The 18,167-nt window shown below is 38.0% G+C and overlaps 1 protein-coding gene across 10 annotated transcripts in view; it reads right to left on the reverse strand.

Annotated features, from left to right (window-relative positions):
• MPDZ (multiple PDZ domain crumbs cell polarity complex component) overlaps window positions 1-18,167 on the reverse strand; it is an 88,948-nt gene that overhangs the window by 55,645 nt on the left and 15,136 nt on the right. For all 10 annotated transcript variants that reach the window (XM_054053611.1, XM_054053609.1, XM_054053616.1 and 7 more), the window contains 10 exons: window positions 17,071-17,292; window positions 15,925-16,064; window positions 13,750-13,963; window positions 10,910-11,038; window positions 9,505-9,708; window positions 6,429-6,543; window positions 4,071-4,159; window positions 2,456-2,651; window positions 1,073-1,162; window positions 325-404 (listed from right to left, as the gene is read on the reverse strand). In XM_054053611.1, the coding sequence (XP_053909586.1) occupies window positions 325-404; window positions 1,073-1,162; window positions 2,456-2,651; window positions 4,071-4,159; window positions 6,429-6,543; window positions 9,505-9,708; window positions 10,910-11,038; window positions 13,750-13,963; window positions 15,925-16,064; window positions 17,071-17,292 (1,479 nt within the window). The remainder of the gene's footprint in view (window positions 1-324; window positions 405-1,072; window positions 1,163-2,455; window positions 2,652-4,070; window positions 4,160-6,428; window positions 6,544-9,504; window positions 9,709-10,909; window positions 11,039-13,749; window positions 13,964-15,924; window positions 16,065-17,070; window positions 17,293-18,167) is intronic.

An 18,167-nucleotide genomic window follows, 5' to 3' on the forward strand; every position in this document is an offset into this window, starting at 1 on the left:
TTACGCATTATTTAGATCATTACATCAAACATTTCATTCAGTACATAGAATGGGCAAGATGTTTAAAGCATTAGCTTCACATTCCGGGTAATGAAGGGAGCTTTGAAGTTCACATTAAGTATTGTGTTTTCCTCCAATACATATCTATCCTCCTGAAGCTAGGAAATCCACGAAGCCATACTTACAGTAACCTAAGAAGCCTGTGATTAGTTTGCTAAAATCAATACAGAAATACATATACATATTCAAAATTTATAATCAAATAATCTCCATGCAAATTAAGGTGCAAAGGGCATCTAAAAATAATAAACAAAGTTTACCTACCACTATTTCATAATTCAAACCCATAATCCGCTGCCACTTGGCCTTCATAGCTGCTTCTTCTGCAGCAGTTATCTGGAAATCTGAAAGTTATGTCTGAGATTACTGTGATAAAAAGTAAAACATCCTGTCTACGCCTATAAATGATAAAGTATATGGAGCACGCAAAATTACACAATCATTCCCGTAATGCCAGAATCCTCCTACATATGAGTAAAAACTTGACAGCTCATAAGGGATAGGAAAATACATATTAGAAAGTAAGAATATCCACAAAGATGGGAAACGTCAGAGATCAGTGTACCAGAATTTCTTATCAGACAACACAGATCATGAATGCAAGCTCAGGAATTTGTGAAAACGAAGTTTATCAGAAGAGGCAGAAGTCCTGGAATTGCAGCTGGGCAGCTGCAGGCACCTAGAAAGATAAGGTTTGTTGCGGAATGAGAAGTGGAAAAGTTTAACGTACAACTAGACTTAAAGAGTAGAAATTCAAAACTAGACTAAAAAGTGGGCCACACACGTAACAAAAGCAGACTGCTTCATTTGACATCTTTGACACAGAATTATTTTCAGAGACATAAAGCAATTAACAATCTCACAGCTCTCAAGAGTACCTGCTTACACATATGGTTACTCTCACTTTCTAACTGTACCTCAACTACACAGCACAAAGGAGATGTAATGGCACACAGAACACCTGATCTTTGTGTAAGCACATCAAGTGCATTTTCACAAAAATGTTGCAAACCTGTTTCTTGTTGTTTCACAGCCTCTCCAATGTTTACTGCACCGGCACTGGATGGCAGTGTTGGGGATCTCTTTTCCATTTCACTGCTATCTGGAAAAAGAAGCAGCACCCTTTTCATTTACTTTACATGTTGTAATATTCACCATGCTCACAGGTTTGTCTCAGGACACAGATCATCTTTTACACTGGACTTCATAGGACTCCTTTTTGGCAAACGGAATATGTGGTGAGGGGCCCAGAAGAAATGCAATGTTTTAAAGACAATTTGTCTTCTGTTGATGTTTTGCCTTCTCCAGTGAACTTTTCAATGAAACAAGAAAAAAAGCCCCACAGTCAGTAACTGCATCTCTATAATCAAAAGAAAAGTTACTGGTAAACATATGGATATATTACTAACATTCTCCAGCAATTTTGTATTACACTTTTTTTTCTTCCTCTTCTTTCCTTGTGCCATTCAGGAAGCTGACACTGAAAACCAAAACCACTACAAGCTTGGAGACCTGTATATCTGACAGATTTTTCACTTACAGAAATCCTTTTCTACCAGAGAGTTCTGCCAGATATGTTCCTGTCTGTTACCTGTCTTCAACTTCTCTAGGCTGGAGAAGCAGTTCTTTCAGAGCATTCCCTCTGTAATTTTTGCTAAAGATGAGAATAAGAGCATGCCATATACATAAAGTGCCACTGGATCTTCCAAAATCTTGTATGAGGTGGGGATTATGCCTCAGCATGAGTTGTGATACACTTCTGCTGATATCACAAGCAGCTGAAAAAAAATCAGTTTGTGCATCCAGCCTCTGTGCAAATATTCTCGTCAAACATAGAGATTTTCAAGACCTGGTGCGTATACTTTAAGAAGTGCACAGTATAAGATGAAGATTTACCAATCTCATCTCATCTCATCTCACCAGTACCAAAATTAATACTGGTCACTGGTCTCTGAACTTTGTACACATGTGTAGTTAATGCCCTATGAGAGGACACTCCTCATGCCTCAAGCTTGTAAGGCCACTCCTCTCATGCCTCTGACATGCAAGAGTGAAAGGTATTGAGACTTTTGCTTATTCTGGAGGCTATCTCTTTGTATGCTCTTGAATGCATCTCTCACCTTTGAGCATGAATAAAACACCCACTACCTTCTTACCACTTGAAGATCTGCAGGATCAAAGTCTTGAAGTAACCCAGCCATAAGTGCAATGCACTGCCTTTTACACTCACATTGAAAATGCAGCAAATAATACCACTGTGCCTAAAAGACAATCAAATCACAGTAGACCAAATTCTCCCTTTATGTATAGCAGCTCTGGCCCATTTTATTTCCAGTTTGCAACTGATAAGAAACATGTTTCAAGCCAACTTTAAAGCAAAGCCAGTTTTAATTACCTTTGGCTGTGCTACTATCCATTGTTTGGAAAAGTAAGTCCTTTTCAACAGCAGCATTGAAGTCCTCCTGAGGCTGAATATGATTTTCCTGCTTAAGCCCTCTTCTGATCAAAGTGAGCTGAACCGTTTGTCCTGTGTGCCGCAAAACATCAACTGCTTGCTGGTTAGTAAAACCCTGAAGATTTGTTCCATCCACCTGCAGGATTAAGCAGCTTTTCAGCTCACGAGACACCATCCAGAAAAAAAAAAATTCTCCAGGGCAAAATAATATGGTGAGCTCTTAGCATCTGTTAGCCTGAGCACAAAGCAAGTGGAAGGACCATCACAAAAATTTAGACAACTTAATAATATTGGACATGCTAAGCCCTTTCACTGGAGTAAAACACCACAGTGAAGTGAAGCGTCCATCATTGTGGGGCCAGGCAGATTTCCAAATTGATTGTTCTCAGACATGGGGATACCTGAGTCATGAGTCAGGCTGCCTGTACAGTGTGCCTCACTGAGTGAATAAAGCAACACATCCATGGCTGGAAGAACTGTGAAGGGGAGAGTAAAAAGGACTAGACTAGGGTAAGGTGTAAGAAGAAATACAGATTGTAGCGATTCTGAAGGAATGTGACATCAGACATAGTGAAGTCTACTACTGAACACTGCCAAGTCCAATTTCCCAATCAAACAGTCCCAGCCAGCCAGCTGTCATCTCTATCCCATTGTTTTAATATTTTCAAGAACAAGATTTTGGCCTCTTCTGTTTGAAGCTACATCATTACGTCATTAATTCAGGAGTTTTTCCTGCAACTCAAGACTTTGTCATTGCTCAATTTCATCCCACTGTCCCTAGAACACATCACTTTTTATTCCCTTCTTTCTACAAATCCTGTATTACCTTTTTCTTCCTCCACCTCAACCCTTACTGCTTTTAATTTCTGAAAAGGTTCTAGCAATTTGATTCCTGTAGTTCTTTCAGTCTATCTATATAACACATATATTCCTTTATTTTAATTTCTCCTGCATCAAAAATGATACCCCCTGGGCCCCTAATCATTTTGTTGCCCTTGTCTGAAATGCTTCCAATTCTGGTGCTCTTCTAAATAAGATGGGGTTCTTTCAGTTTTTCCTCCACACTTAAGCAAACCATATTTAAAAAGTGTTTATTATTCTTTTGTCTGAGGTCACTCAAAATCTCAAATCTTTCTCTCCTTCTGCATCTCCAGTACCGACTTTGGAATAATCGATTTTAGCCATTTGTACTCAGCATATAAACCATTATAAAAATCATAAATACTTCCACATACAAATCAAATTTGTACCTGGAGAGAGACCATAACTTTCTTTAGTGTTGCCTTCACACAAATTCAAGGCCAGATCTATGACAGCCACAAAAAAGCGGTTCCTGCATTTATGACCTGATTTTCATCACACAACTAACATTTTATGAATTAAAGTACTTTCTTATTTCTCTAAGAATCTAAGATTTTAATGACATACTCTTAAAAATTATTTTGAAAACAGCTGCTTGGATGTTTTAAGTAAGTACTATATAAGCATTTGTTTACAACATAAAGAACTAGAGTTTTGCAGAAAAGTGATCTGATTTCTTTCTGTGTTTACTTACAACTATAATTTGATCTCCCACATGGATTCTGCCGTCATGTTCAACAGCACTGCCTTTTGTAATGCTTTTCACGAAGATACCAGAAGGTTCTGGGATGAAAACCAAGTAAAATTAAATCAACTAATTTACTAAGACACAATTTAAATAATGCAACAATCTTCCACTAATGCCACCAGCCAAAGGAGAAAAAGAAATGAACCACAATCTCTAGATAAGACAAGGAAACAACCATCAAGACAGCATCAAGTTTTAAGTAAAGCATATATACTATTATCTTCCTAAAGAATGAGTCTGATTAATATCAGCTTGCATTGGTCCACATTCCACTCAAAACCTTAAGATGGTAAATTCTGTATTTTCTACGTACTTAATAACTTATACTTAATATCTGCCTAAAAATATGCATGCTTGGGTAATCAAATGCAGAAAAATTAGAAGCAAGCAGGACTACAATTTATGTTTGAACCAGCTTTTAACTACAGCTGTCAATATCTGATCCAATCAAAAAAAAAAAGAAGACATGAAAAATCCAAATCCTAAACCAGAACCATTTCAGACAGTTACCAATTTTGAATCAGAAGAAGAAGTGATATATATAAAACATCTACAGAAGGGACATCTTATCCCCCAAAAAATCCATTTCAGGAAAAAGTCACTGGAATTTGAAAAACATTCAATAGCTCATTACAGTGAAATTCTACAGAGTTTTGCAAGCACATGCACATTGCATAGTGCATATGAAATTAAGAAAAATGTGAGGGTCACAGGCCTGTAACACGGGCATTAGAAATCTTAACAGCATCTGCTTTCTCTCAATAAATGTTCCAGCTCTCTTACATGAATATGTTTGATGGGAAGATGAACTGCTAGAGAACACGTTTCAATGTTCCAGTGTCTTTGCAGACCTGAAACTCGGCTTTTACTGGGCCTCAATATGACAAAAGTTTGCAGGAAGAAGGGCTAAATCTACAATGATTACATTCAGCTTGGGAAGAATAAGACTACAAATATATTTATGCCACTATATTGACAATTCTTTTTTTGTTTTGTTCTTAATTTGTTGTTTTCCCAGGTTTTGTGAATAATGAAATGGGTGGTCCTCCTAACTTCCAAGTGTTTTATATCCTGTAACAGTTGTACGGTAACATGACAAATTCTTCAATGAATAACTTGTCATTCATCGAAGAGTCAGATGCAAAACTTTTTTGTCCCAGTTTTATTGCTGCTTCTCTGACAGCAGAGTTGTCCTTTAACTGTGAAGTCACAAAATTAATTAAGAAGCCCGATTAGCTCCTAAGGCAAGAATAATTTCTAATTTCTAATTTCTAGTAATTTCTAATTATAGTTACATGTAGAATAATAATTTAAAATTGAAGATTGGTGATATTCTAACACTAAGATACGCCATCACATCTATCACATGTCTTAATCTGCCTTTTAAAGATTCAACTGGAAGCTGCTAAAGAGTGAACTTGCAGAACACACAGTGACCATCCTGCCCTATGGAATGGATTGTTAAGACTTAGTCCAGCTTCTCAAATTTAGCAAATTATGTCTATATAGTGCCAATAATGTGGGCTGTATCTGCCCATGCATTTTTCTAACAATACAGTTTTGCGTAAAATTCAAACCAACAGTTCTTTGAGAAGTTTTACAACATATCTGACAATTGCCCCTTCATAGCAGGACTGTATTTGCCAGCTCCCCACTACGGAGGCCTAATAGAGTTTTGGAACATTTTTTTTCTGAAAAAAAAAAAAAAGTAGTGTAAATTACAAAATAAAAATACACAAACGTACATGAACACTGTTGCATTTATTTATTTAAGTTTAACTTATTTATTATCTGCAACAGCCCAGATGTCAACAAACATTTATTGTATCCAGAAATCACTACGGAGTTCTTTATCTGCCAGAATTACTATACACATTGTTTAAAAAATAAGAGCAATATCTCCTAAAACTACTCAGGAAACTAATGCATTAACCTACAAAAGCCTTTTAAAAATGAAAAGGTAACTTAAGAAGTCCAGCCAGTTCTAACAGAAATTGTCCAATCTATTTTAGAACTGATTTGCAAAAACATACAAGCACAAGCTTTATTCAAGAGTGAATACAAAAATTAATTAAAAAAATGTTGAGGTCAGATTTTATAATAAAACTAATTGCTTCTAATCTGAACGCCTTTCTCACAAAAGGGAAAAAGTTATTACTTTACAAATTTTAAAAATATTTCAGATGATAAGGGTTTGGGGTTTTTTTCTGGAAATGCTCTACCAAAACAAAAATTAAGCCTTTGAGGCACATACACTGTAGTACAAAACAGATCATATAGTAAACTGCATGAATCAATCATTACCTGAGGTTTTGTCTCCAATGTAACCAGCAATAGTTATTCCTAATCCCTGGACATTTTTAGTGAGTTCAACATTAAATTTCTCCCCATCTTCGTAGCTATGAACAGAAGCATCTACCTAATAAGAAAAGTGTGATTAGAAAGGAATCTTTTTTTTTTTAATAGATACATCACATTCTTTGATGCCAATAACATGTAAATCAGACACAAATGTAAAAAAAAAAGAAGTTTCAACTTTGCTTCTGCTCTTATTCAATAGAGAAACTAGACATAAGTAATATTTTTCACTGTAAAGCAATGCAGGCCATGCACACTCTGATCTTCTGTCTCTGGGATATTACACTCAAACCTGTAAAAACATTATTCGATTAATAAAATGACTGGTGAAATTTGTACAAATTGAACAATCAACCTCTTGTACAGCAGGTTACACAAACCATATTTGAACGTTAGAGTACATAGCTTACTGCCCTTCCCAGGCTTCCTCGGAAGCAGCTTTAGACTGCTGTGTTATTTAAAAGAAGAAAAAAAGATCAAAATTATATTTTGTATTCTATTTGTTTAAATTCCTGTCCAGTAACTATACCTATTTTTTTCCAATGCATGCCAAGTTTAAAACATAATGAAAGCTATTCCTACTGGGGCAATTATGTTTCTTGTTTTTGAAAGACTTAAAAATTCTGTTTTAGAAAGCAACAATTATACTTCCAGCTAGCTAAATAATGGCAATCTCTGCTCACACCTACTACAACCCTCCAAATTTCAATAACAAAGATTTCTGCGGGTAATGAATTAATTTATTCATTGTTAATGAAAGTGTAATACATATTAAAAATCTCATTTCAACAACATTGCTTTCATATTTGAAAATAATTTAAAAATTTTCAACTATCAAAAAAGCTTTTTAAATTTTTCTCTTTCAGCTAGCTAAAGTAGATACTTGCTAGCTAATTCCACAGCTGATATATATCAATACATGATTACATATACCAGGCTTCAATTTCATTGTATTTATATGAACATCGGTATTGATGCACATATTTAAAATAAAAATTCATACATATAGTACAAATCTATCAAGATTCTGCTGTACTCCTATTTTATTCTGTCTCTTTCGCATGACATGTGGCAGCTAACACTTGTTTCAAGTGCCATTACAGGAACCAGGTGGATACTAGCCAGACCCCGTTTGAGTTGATGAGTATGTGGGTATCAAAAGAAAAAATAAAAATGCTGCTTCAGAAGAGCTATGACACTACTTGCCAAGAGAAACTGACTTCAGTTTTTATCTGAACAACTCCACCCAAACCCACAATCAAACACAAGAAAACTAGATTTTTACTGCTTTAACTACCTCCTTGTTTGATAATGCAGGAGTATGTTGGCCACAGGTAATGCCACGAAAAAATCACTCCAATTTCCATAACCTCATGAATTTTTACAGGATAAACACCTAAAAGGGACATAGTGAGAAGCACCCATTTTGAAAAGTCATTCTACTAATAACTTTAAGAGTACCATGAAGCCTGCACCCACTCTGTATTTGCCAGGAAGAAACAAATAAACCAACCTGATTCCACCATCATTTTCACTCTGGATACAAATTAATAAGGTTTGTAGCACCATTAACTGAGTCCTCCAAGGACAAGACCCTGTGCCAGCAAAAGCAGTTTAAAAATACCCTACTAGGAGACAACATTAATACCGGGAATGAGGTATTTACAAGGATAGAAATTGAGAGGAAGGTGGTAAAAAAGCCAAATTCTGCTACTCGGTGGCTTTGAGCTATTTCCTTGGTATTAGAAATCCAGTGTATCCGCCAGCTGCAGATACAGCCTTCAATACTGCACCATAGAACCTCATAAAAGCAGATATTGAGGAAATACACACATATGAAATTATCAAATACAGCTTCTCTTTTGAGACTGCTGCTTTTCAGATAAGTAATATTCAGGCTAAATATTGACCTCTTTATCTAAAATATAAACTGGTTCTCATGCCTCAGAGTGCTGTAGAGGAACAAAAGTACTACTCCGACTCTCCTCATAGATGCTCAGGAGCCTCCATGCTAAAAGATTAACTTTCTTTGCCTTATAGCCACAACAGAGGGGATGAATATATGTCTGGCTTTCACAGAAACCATTATAATGAACAAAGGCAAAATAATGGTAATTATGCAAAAAATGCTGGCTGTTTTCTTCCAAAGGGACGTATCTGAAACGTAATTTGTAAGTGGGAATGTTTAGAAAAAGAACAGGAAAAAGTAACACAAAAGGTCTTTGTACAGCATAAATTCTGCCTAGTTGTAGGCTCAAAAACAAACACCTTTTTCTCTCATTCACTTACTCCACATATTCACATTTAAATCTATATATGGTCATAACTATACACAACAAAACATCTATCTGGCTCTTGTGAAACGAGGCTTTGCTGCAAATTACCTATTTTGTAAAGGTTTTTTGCTGACAGGACATGGCATTTACAGCATTTTTAAGTGGTTGACTGTTGTAGAGGAGTAACAGCACAGAGAGTACAATCAACAGCAGGAGAATAAGGGTAGCAGCTGGCTGACTCGTTTTGGAAGATGTCTAGCAAATGAGCAATGCCAAGTGATGTAGGAAAGAAGGAGCATCTGTGTGCTGGTTGGCAAGGGAGGAGCTGTCTGATGGATGGCTGCAATGATACTGAAATCAGAAATGCTCCTGGAGAGTAAAAGAACAGGCAGACAGAGAAATGCTACAGAAACAGCTTGCTCTGTCTTAAGAGACAATGCCACGACTTCAGTTGTTCCCTGTGTATTACTGCACAAACACAAGAAACTCAGAACCAGAAGTTATTAAGATCATACTTACAGAAGTCACAAGACTCAATCCCAAAAGGGTTCTAGCATATAGTTCCTTGCATTGCAGACTCATGACATTTAAATTCTCCCAGATTGTCAGCTAAGAACACCACTACTGGGAAAGAAAATCCTGGCTCTTGAGAACATAAGCATGAAAGACATTTAAATAGCAGCTAGAAGAAAAGGAAGTTTGAAGTAAAAGTTCTCCATGAGTTAAGTATATTCACCGCTGCTTACCTGTTTCTCTGGTGGGGAGATGGGTACTGGTGTTCCTGGAGGGACTGCTGGTGGAGGTGGCTCCTCAATAGGACCTCTGGCAATTACCAGTTTCACTCGATTTCCACACTGCCTCAGAACTTGCGCCACCTGCTCACTGCTCATTCCAGCCAGATCCGTATCACCAATTTTCAGGATGTGGTCTCCACTACACAATCTCCCATGCTGGAGGAAGAATGATGAAAAACATCTATAAACACCCTGACATTTCTCCCATATATCAAACAACTAGAAAAAGACCACATAGCTTTAGTCGCTTTTAAGACATATGAACCAGGTGACTTTTTTTGGGTGCTAAATTAATATCCTGGTAACATGGAGAAGAGTAGGCTGCCTAACAGCACATCAAGTTTACTAGAAATTTCCCCAGAAATATCTGGGACATACATTTTCAAGCAGTCAGTCACGCAAGCACAGAAAAAAAAATGCATATAGTTGTGCTTACTACCTACTCTTTTTTAACAACTGTACGTAAATTAGAGAACTTAAAGTTTCATTTCCTAAAACACTTCCAAAAGACTGAATACAAATGTATATTCAGCTTTGCATTTCTATTTGAAAACTGGTTCTCAGGATAAAACATAATGTCAAAACTAAATACACTTCTCCTTTACTTTGAACCAGTTATTCATATTGCTTTACACTGATTTGCTCTCCTAACTTTTAGCCAGCAGAAAAAGCTTCGCATGAATTTAGCCAATACGAAAACCATTAAAGAAACAGGCCTATAAAAGAAACCCATCCATCTGCTCAGGGAAAAGGTGTAGCAGTAAATCTGTCCATGCATCTCCAGGGCCTCTTATCAAGCCATCACTTCTGTGGTTGGAAGACTGAGCTGTCTCTGTGCCTTCTGAATCCTTGACCATCATCAACAATGCCCTACACATCTGTCCAGCGGACAAGCTTCAAATGGGTTGTGATCATCAAATTCAATTCTCATGAGTCCTCCATGCAGGAGCAGAGCCTAGGTCCTGAAACATCTAATTGAAGCCAAATGCCTGCTCCAAAATTCAGTAAGCCCAGCACAGAGAAGTGGATGCTCTTCTTAGCTATCTGGGCAAAGCAAAAAAAGTATTTGATGTCCCCTCACATCCTGAATTACAATTACAATATTCATGAAAGAATTAGGAGTCTACATGTATTCGGAACAAATTGAAAATGTGATTTAGTGCCTAATCCAGCTTCTGCATTCAAAGTCACAGATCCTCTGCAGTCAACACAACTTTACTGAGAATATATTTCATCACTTGCTCTCTTTTCTCGACACTGATGAGGAAAAATACTACCATTAATTAGCATGATTATAAAAGTAAATAGTAACTTCACACCTTATTTAACATTAGATGGAAGGGTAGGTTGAATTTACCTGATCAGCTACTCCTCCTGGGAGGATGGTTTTAACAATCACTCCAGATGACTTTCCTCCAACTATGCCAAATCCCAAACCTGAGCCATCGTTCACCAACTCTATGGTCTCCACATGCTGCCAGTGAACCTAAAAGGAATAAATATCAGCTTGCAAATGACTAAAAAAAGGGCATACTTGAAACTTGCAAAATATTTCTCTTATTTCTTGGGTACATTTTTGAACAAAGGAAGGTGGAAGGAACATGGAAATATGGGAAATTACTACTAAACATATGAATACATACTCCTTAGGCAATAAATCGCTAATTCCATAACAGATGGAATTCCTCTGGTACAAATATGAGCCGAGTACTGGGACAGACCTTCCGAGATCTTGCTAAGTGCATTTAAGCAGCAACCTAGGACTGTCCACTTCCGCGCCTCATTGCAGTCAGTGACAAAAATACTGCTGATACGAAATCCCACAAGACTGGAAATTAAAATCTTCAGGTAAGCACATGTTCACACCAGCCATTATAATAAAATACAGCAGAAAGCATAAACCCAAATCAAGGTTTAAGTCTGGAAGCAGTACCAGGTAATATGAGGTACACAGTAACAGAATTGCCTGCTGTGTAACAAACAAAGGTTTCTGGGATATCAACAGCACTGGAGTAAAGTAGCTCTGATGGCACTCTACTGAAAGACAAATGGTAACTCACTTATGTGGAGCAGTACTGAAACCACAACTGGAAGCTCCTGGTACTGTTGCTCCTGAAGAACAAACCACACCATAAACCCACCTGAAATTTGAAACTACAGCTGGTGCTACACCTGGCAGGACCTTGAAAGTTAGCAGACACTTTGGAATAATCAAGGCACTTCAAATTCTAAGCCCTGAAGCACTTGTTTCAGTATCTGCAGCCTTAACATAAACCAACAATTACCAAGCAAAAAGCCTGAAAGGAAAATTAATGGCTCCAGGTAAGCTGCTTTCCCCCAGCATTTGAAAATGAATGTAACATGGGGATGGGAAAAGGCATGTATATGAAAACCAGAAAGACTCACTGCAGGTTTGAAAGCAACATTACAATTGACACACTGGAGAGGAGCCATCCAGACTTGAGGGGTGGGCTTGTGAGAGCCTCACAAAGTTCAAAAAGGCCAAGTGCAAGGTCCTGCAACAGGGTCAGGGCAATCCCAAGAACAATTACAGGCTAGGCAGAGAACAGATTCAGAGTAATCCCGGGGAGAATGACTTGGGTGGGCTGGTGGATGAGAAGCTCAATTTGAGCCAGCAATGTGTGCTTGCAGCCCGGAAAGCCAACCATATCCTGGGATGCATCAAAAGAAGTGTGACCAGCAAGCAGATCGAGTGAGGTAATACTCCTGTGCTGCTCGGCTCTGCTCTTGTGAGACCTCATCCATGGTAAGAGTGGGTCCAGAGGAGTGCCATACAGATGATCACAGGGCTGCTATACTTGTCCCATACAAGTACAGGCTGAGAAAGTTGGGTATGTTTAGCCTGGAGAAGAGAAGGCTCTGGGGAGACCTTGTAGCAGCCTTCCAGTACTTAGAGGTGGCCTACAGGAAAGATGGGGAGGGGCTCTTTATCAAGGATCGTAGTGATAGGATGAAGGTTAACGTTTTTAAGCTGAAAAAGGGTAAATTCAGATTAGATAATACGAAGAAATTTTTTACTGTGAGGGTGGTGAAGCACTGGAACAGCTTGCCCACAGAAGTCGTGGATGCACCATCCCTGGAGGTGTTCAAGGCCACGTTGGATGAGGTTTGCTGAGCAAAGAATTGGAAGGCGTTCCTGTCCATGTCAGGATAGGTTGGAACTAGATGATCTTTAAGATCCGTTCCTAGCCAAACTATTCTGTGATTCCATGATTCTATGACTTCTGCAAGCAAGGGAAGCCGTTTGGAGAATACGTTAAGTCATCATACAGAGAAGTATGTGTTTCACAGGAATACCAGAAGAGGGCAGGCCTGTGCTAACAGGAAAAGTTAGGCAAACCAGCTCTATTCCTACACCTTGAAGAAAATAATAATTCTGAAATTTATTCACTAGAAGTTTTATGCTAATTATTAAAATAACCATCAAACTAGCTGCTTTTTCCAGAGCAATTGCTCTGTATACTTCTGATTATCCACTCCCTTAAAGAAGGGCCACAGATGGCCAAACAGTGAAGTCTTCAGAAACTGAAGACAAGCCATTTCATCCCTGCATAAGCCATTACATGAGGAAGACACTAGGAAGACAAAGCGCTGTTAATATCACTATGTTTCTGAGCTATATTCTCTACCCTTATAAGTCCAAAAGCCTCCAAAAGAAAGGAAATGTACCAGAGCTATTTTCTAGGGGTCCTAGAGTGTGTCTTTACACATAGGATTTTGACGGCTCTCTCTTGTTGCTGTACTTGAGCCTCACCACTAAAAGACAACAGAGAAACACACGGAGAAGCATTCATATAGCTGGCAGCGCAGATCAGATTGCAAGGCCTCAAAAATTCCTGTTTGCCCAAGCAGAATGGAAAAAGAAAAAAAGATACCGTTTACTGCTATCTCAAAATAAAGCTTCATAACTTAAGGTAAGCATGCTGCATTTGCACTGGTAAATACACAGAGCCTGGTAGACGGGAAGATGGACAATTGCCAAGATCAAGATGCTCTCCATCGAGCAGAAATGTTGCATGGGGAAAGGTAGAACAAAGATAAAGACAAGAAAAACCTCAAGAACTGCTAAGGAAATGTGTATACAAGTTATTGAAAAATGTCTCAAAATACTAGATGCAGTAAGCACATACATGCCCAGAACAGAAATGAATATGTAGATGTTTCAGGTGTACTTACCGGGTTGGAATGGGCTGAAACCGTGCTAGCAGCAGATGGAGACCGGGAAACTACAGGACTGATGAGCTGTGGGAAAGTACCCCGGGCCACAACTAGCTGGACATTATCTTTTGCTTTCTGTAGGATGCTGATAGCCTGTTGATGTGTAATTGTCTGATCAAGGGCTTGTCCATTAATAGCAAGGATTTGATCTGCTTCCTTCAGCTTTCCATCTCTGTCACACATGTATAAACAAGGAAGGGGGATGACAAAATAAACAAGAAAAACCAAAGAAGTGTTACCACAGAAATTACAATATTTTGACAATTTTCCAGTATTTTTAAAAACCTGATCTCTATTTTCTCCACTTCTTAATCTCTCCCTGCAGTTTTGCTGAAAGGAGCTGATGCAGCACCCGGGTGATCACTTCCTTTGAAGCTAATCCCACTGCTTTTCTTCCCTGGCTACTACCCCCCAGGCTAGCTTTCTTCTCCCTGTACCCCCATCTGAGACTAAGCACATTAGATCTCAGTCATTCTCAAACACAGCCTCAGAATTTATGTTTATTCTTGACTTTGAGCCTCCTGCCTAACAGACCAAGTGCGCCACTCTGTTCAATGCGTCCATTCTGAATATTCATCAAACCGTAGAGTGGAACACACTTTAATCAAAATGTTACTGAAACAAATTTTGTTTTGCACAAAACCAAAAGGAAAAAAAAGCGAGATAGAGAAACAGAAAGAAAATGATAAAACAGATCCCTTTTAAATGTGGAGGGAAAAGCCCTGAACAAATTTAAAAAGATCTCTTTACTTTCCGACAAAAGAAGCACTATTGCAAAATTACATACTGGGCCCTTCCCCAGACCCACTTCAAAGGAATTGCATGAAGCCTACACAGACGAGTTACCCTCTGCCTCCTCCACTGCATCTATCGCTTCTGCAACAAACGAGCACGAAAATCTGGAGTCTGGTCTTCAACATCCCAATTTGACAATGCTTTGAAAACAAATGATGCAACAAAAATAAGGATCCCTTTAACACCAGCTTTTGTCAGCACCTACAGTGTAGAAGTCAAGATACTCAACAGCATTCTGGCCAAAATACTGTTTAACTTCAATCCATGATATTTTGCTTTTTAATTTGGACTATTTTTCAGTTTTCTGAAAGATTTATACTGCTAGGGCCTTTCTGACTTATGAGCCCCTGTAACAGTTGTCCAACGTTTCTTTCTTGTCTGTGAATTGTGTATGGTCTGATTCAGTAAAGCTAGGCCTCAGCTCCATGAAGTAATAGAAGTAAAAGAAAAGACATTTTGGTGAGGGTGGGTGGGAAAGGGAAGTGGAATTTAGGTTGATTAAAAAAATATTTTAAAGACAGTGTGCCATTTTTCATAACTGAATTAACTCTGTAGGCCACACTTTGCATTCTGTTAAACGGACAGTTTTCAGACCAGAAAATATCACAGTAAGAAATAGCACCAAGACAACTCAGCTGCCAGAGTTCACCATAAAGCAGCTCTCTGATCCTGATCAGCAAATTCACACACCGTGATATACCCCATCAGTCTGCAATGAAACAGTACTACTGCCATTCACCACTGAGTTTTTTTGCTGCCTGAGCTGTTCTTACAGCAGAAATACATTTCTCTCAACACTACTTACAGAAACAGGATTAAAGCCTAAAGCATACTTTCAGCAACCTATAATTATTGCTGAGTTTCTAGTAACATTAGCTGAACATCTCTCTTATGAAAGTCCAATGACTTAAAAGCTAGGTTCCACCTTCTCAGTGGGACCCTACCTAACAACCTACCCTGGTAATTATAACCAATATTTTGATACCAAATTATTTTTCAAGGCATTCAGGGATGGCAAGATCTGTATTTCAGCTTTAAAAGCCATGACATAGAACAACAGCCTGCTCATTTTCCTGGTGGAAAAGGAGGTATTATAAACAAAACTCAGAGAAACTACACTTGACGTTTCTAGACATTCAGAACAGATCACACGCTGTGCTGTTATGACAATATTACACAAATTGTAGTGACAAGTAATTTTAAATTTGCTATGATGTATGGCTTAAACTACATGTCCTGGTAAAACAAACAAAATAAAAACAAGCCAGCAATAACACAACTAAGCTGCAGTGTTATGTTAACACTTGGTACAGTAGAATATTGTAGTAGTAATCTCACCTATGTGCCACACTTCCCTCCTGGATTTCTTGCACAAATATCCCTAGTTCTCCCCTGTTTTCGCTCTTGAGTCCCACAACACTGAAGCCCAGACCACCACTTAAAGGTTTAACAAGCTCAATGGTCTCAACACGATGACCCTGTTCAGTAGACAAAAGAAAAGAGTTCAAATGCTAAAAATGTTGAAAAGCAGCATTAAGGAATGTGGTAAACAACCTGGAAATGAGTTTCTAATTTGACACATACAGTTTCTAATTTGATACATACAGCTTTTAATTTGACACATACAGCTAGATAAGGCTACAGTAGCTAATAACTGAAAAACAAGTTCTTCAGTTCCAGTTCCTTGCTATCATACAGGAAAGTGACAATTATGAAAGATTTGACAAATAAAAGATTATTACAGCCCAGAAAGGTAAATCAGGATACAACAGCTAAATATAAACTGCTTAGGCTTAGTAGTGACTGAACTAGGATACATGTGTCTATAAAATTTTAGAAGGTGCAGGCCAACTCCAAGCACAACTAGAAAAAGACGACAAATTTCAGGAAGAGAAAAATAGTGGGATTTTTTACAAAGCTCTCCTGGAGAAGAGCAAAAGACTTCCCTTCTCTGGCTCTGTGGCAGGTTAATTAGAAAAACACTAGAATACATGACTGGCCATTCTCAGCTCCAGTCACTGAAGGGGCTCATTCAACGTTTCTGCCTACCACTGGAAAGCAGTAAGATTACAGAACAATGCATAGCAAGGCAAAAAAAGGATTTTCCACCTTATTTCCAAGCATGGCACAGAACTAGCCTTCATTAATTATGCATACAATAGGAGCATGCTCTGACAAACCACCTCCCTCACACACATAGAGTGGCAGTCCTAGAATGAGCACAGAAAATAATGGCATGCTGGTCTGTAAGAGGCACACTGCCCATCTAAGGACAATAACGCAGTAGTGACAATGTCAAGGCTACTTCTACAACTGTTTTCTCATTTACCAATTTTCCTCAAATTAAAACATTATTTTTTAATGTATAGCAAGGGGCATCTGGTTTGCTTAATAACTCAGTTGCTATTAAATAAACATATATGTATTTTAATCCTCCAGATAGGAAATCATACATATTTTGTGGTTACAAGACAACGTGCTTACCTGGGCCATATTTCTGATCAGCTGTTCAAAGTCATCACTAGAGGACTTTCCATTCATCTGAGGAGTAATGGATCTCATGGATGATTCCAACACATTAGGTGGGCTGCCATTCTGCTGAGCCAACAAATATGACTCATTATGTGGCAAGGACCCCACACTGACACCATGATGGAGAAGCTGGGAGTATTCACCAGTGGAATGTACGGAAGATGTAATATTTACCTGTAGAAGATTTAAGATAGCATAGATTTATTGACACAGCAGAAACCTCCTCCTTACCAAACAGCATTACGACAGGCCAATTGTTTGTCAAAAATATCTGAAATCTCAATTTGCAATTAAAAACAAAATCCTAAAAAGAAAAATTATCTTTACTATTTATAATCAATGCAAAGTTGTGAATCAGTATAAAACATAAAAGAAATTGATGAGAATAATATAAAATTATTTTCTTTATTCTGCCCAGTTATTTTATTCATATCAGCATAGCTCATAAGTATGCTCACACAATGACAAAGGTAAACAAGAATGAGCAAACTTTTTCTACATTTGAGTATTTTTAAAAACAAATTTATCAATTATTTTTTAAAAAAGACTAAAAAACTCTATTTGGTTGGAAAAAGAAAGAAATGTCATGGCTACTTAGGGAACAAATTTCACTAGTTATGTCTCTGCACCATTATGCACAATAGCTGCCAAAGTGACTCTCCACATGAGCTAGAATTAAATACAAAGTTTCCAAATTAATCTAAAATCACCCGGCTGATCTGAAAACCACAGCTATATCTTCACACAGACAGCCCTGACAACACACCTCTCATGGAGCTAAAAAGAAAATAAGGAAGTTCTCCAATTTGCTCAGCCATAGCAAACTAACTACTTTGAGGTGAGTCTCTGCCAACTAGTCTAATGAATGGCTGGTGATGAGGGAACAGAGACACCAATTTATACAAATCTACAAAGCTCAGGTGAACCAGGAGCCTTCATTTGGCTGTTGTCCCACTTGAGGGTTGACTGCCTACAGGAACTCTTTTACTCCACGTTTCACACCTGCCTGCTAAATGAATCACAATGCAGGACCAGAATATTGGTTTAGA

This window comes from Cuculus canorus, chromosome Z (assembly GCF_017976375.1).
Source record: "Cuculus canorus isolate bCucCan1 chromosome Z, bCucCan1.pri, whole genome shotgun sequence".
NCBI classification, from domain to species: domain Eukaryota; kingdom Metazoa; phylum Chordata; class Aves; order Cuculiformes; family Cuculidae; genus Cuculus; species Cuculus canorus.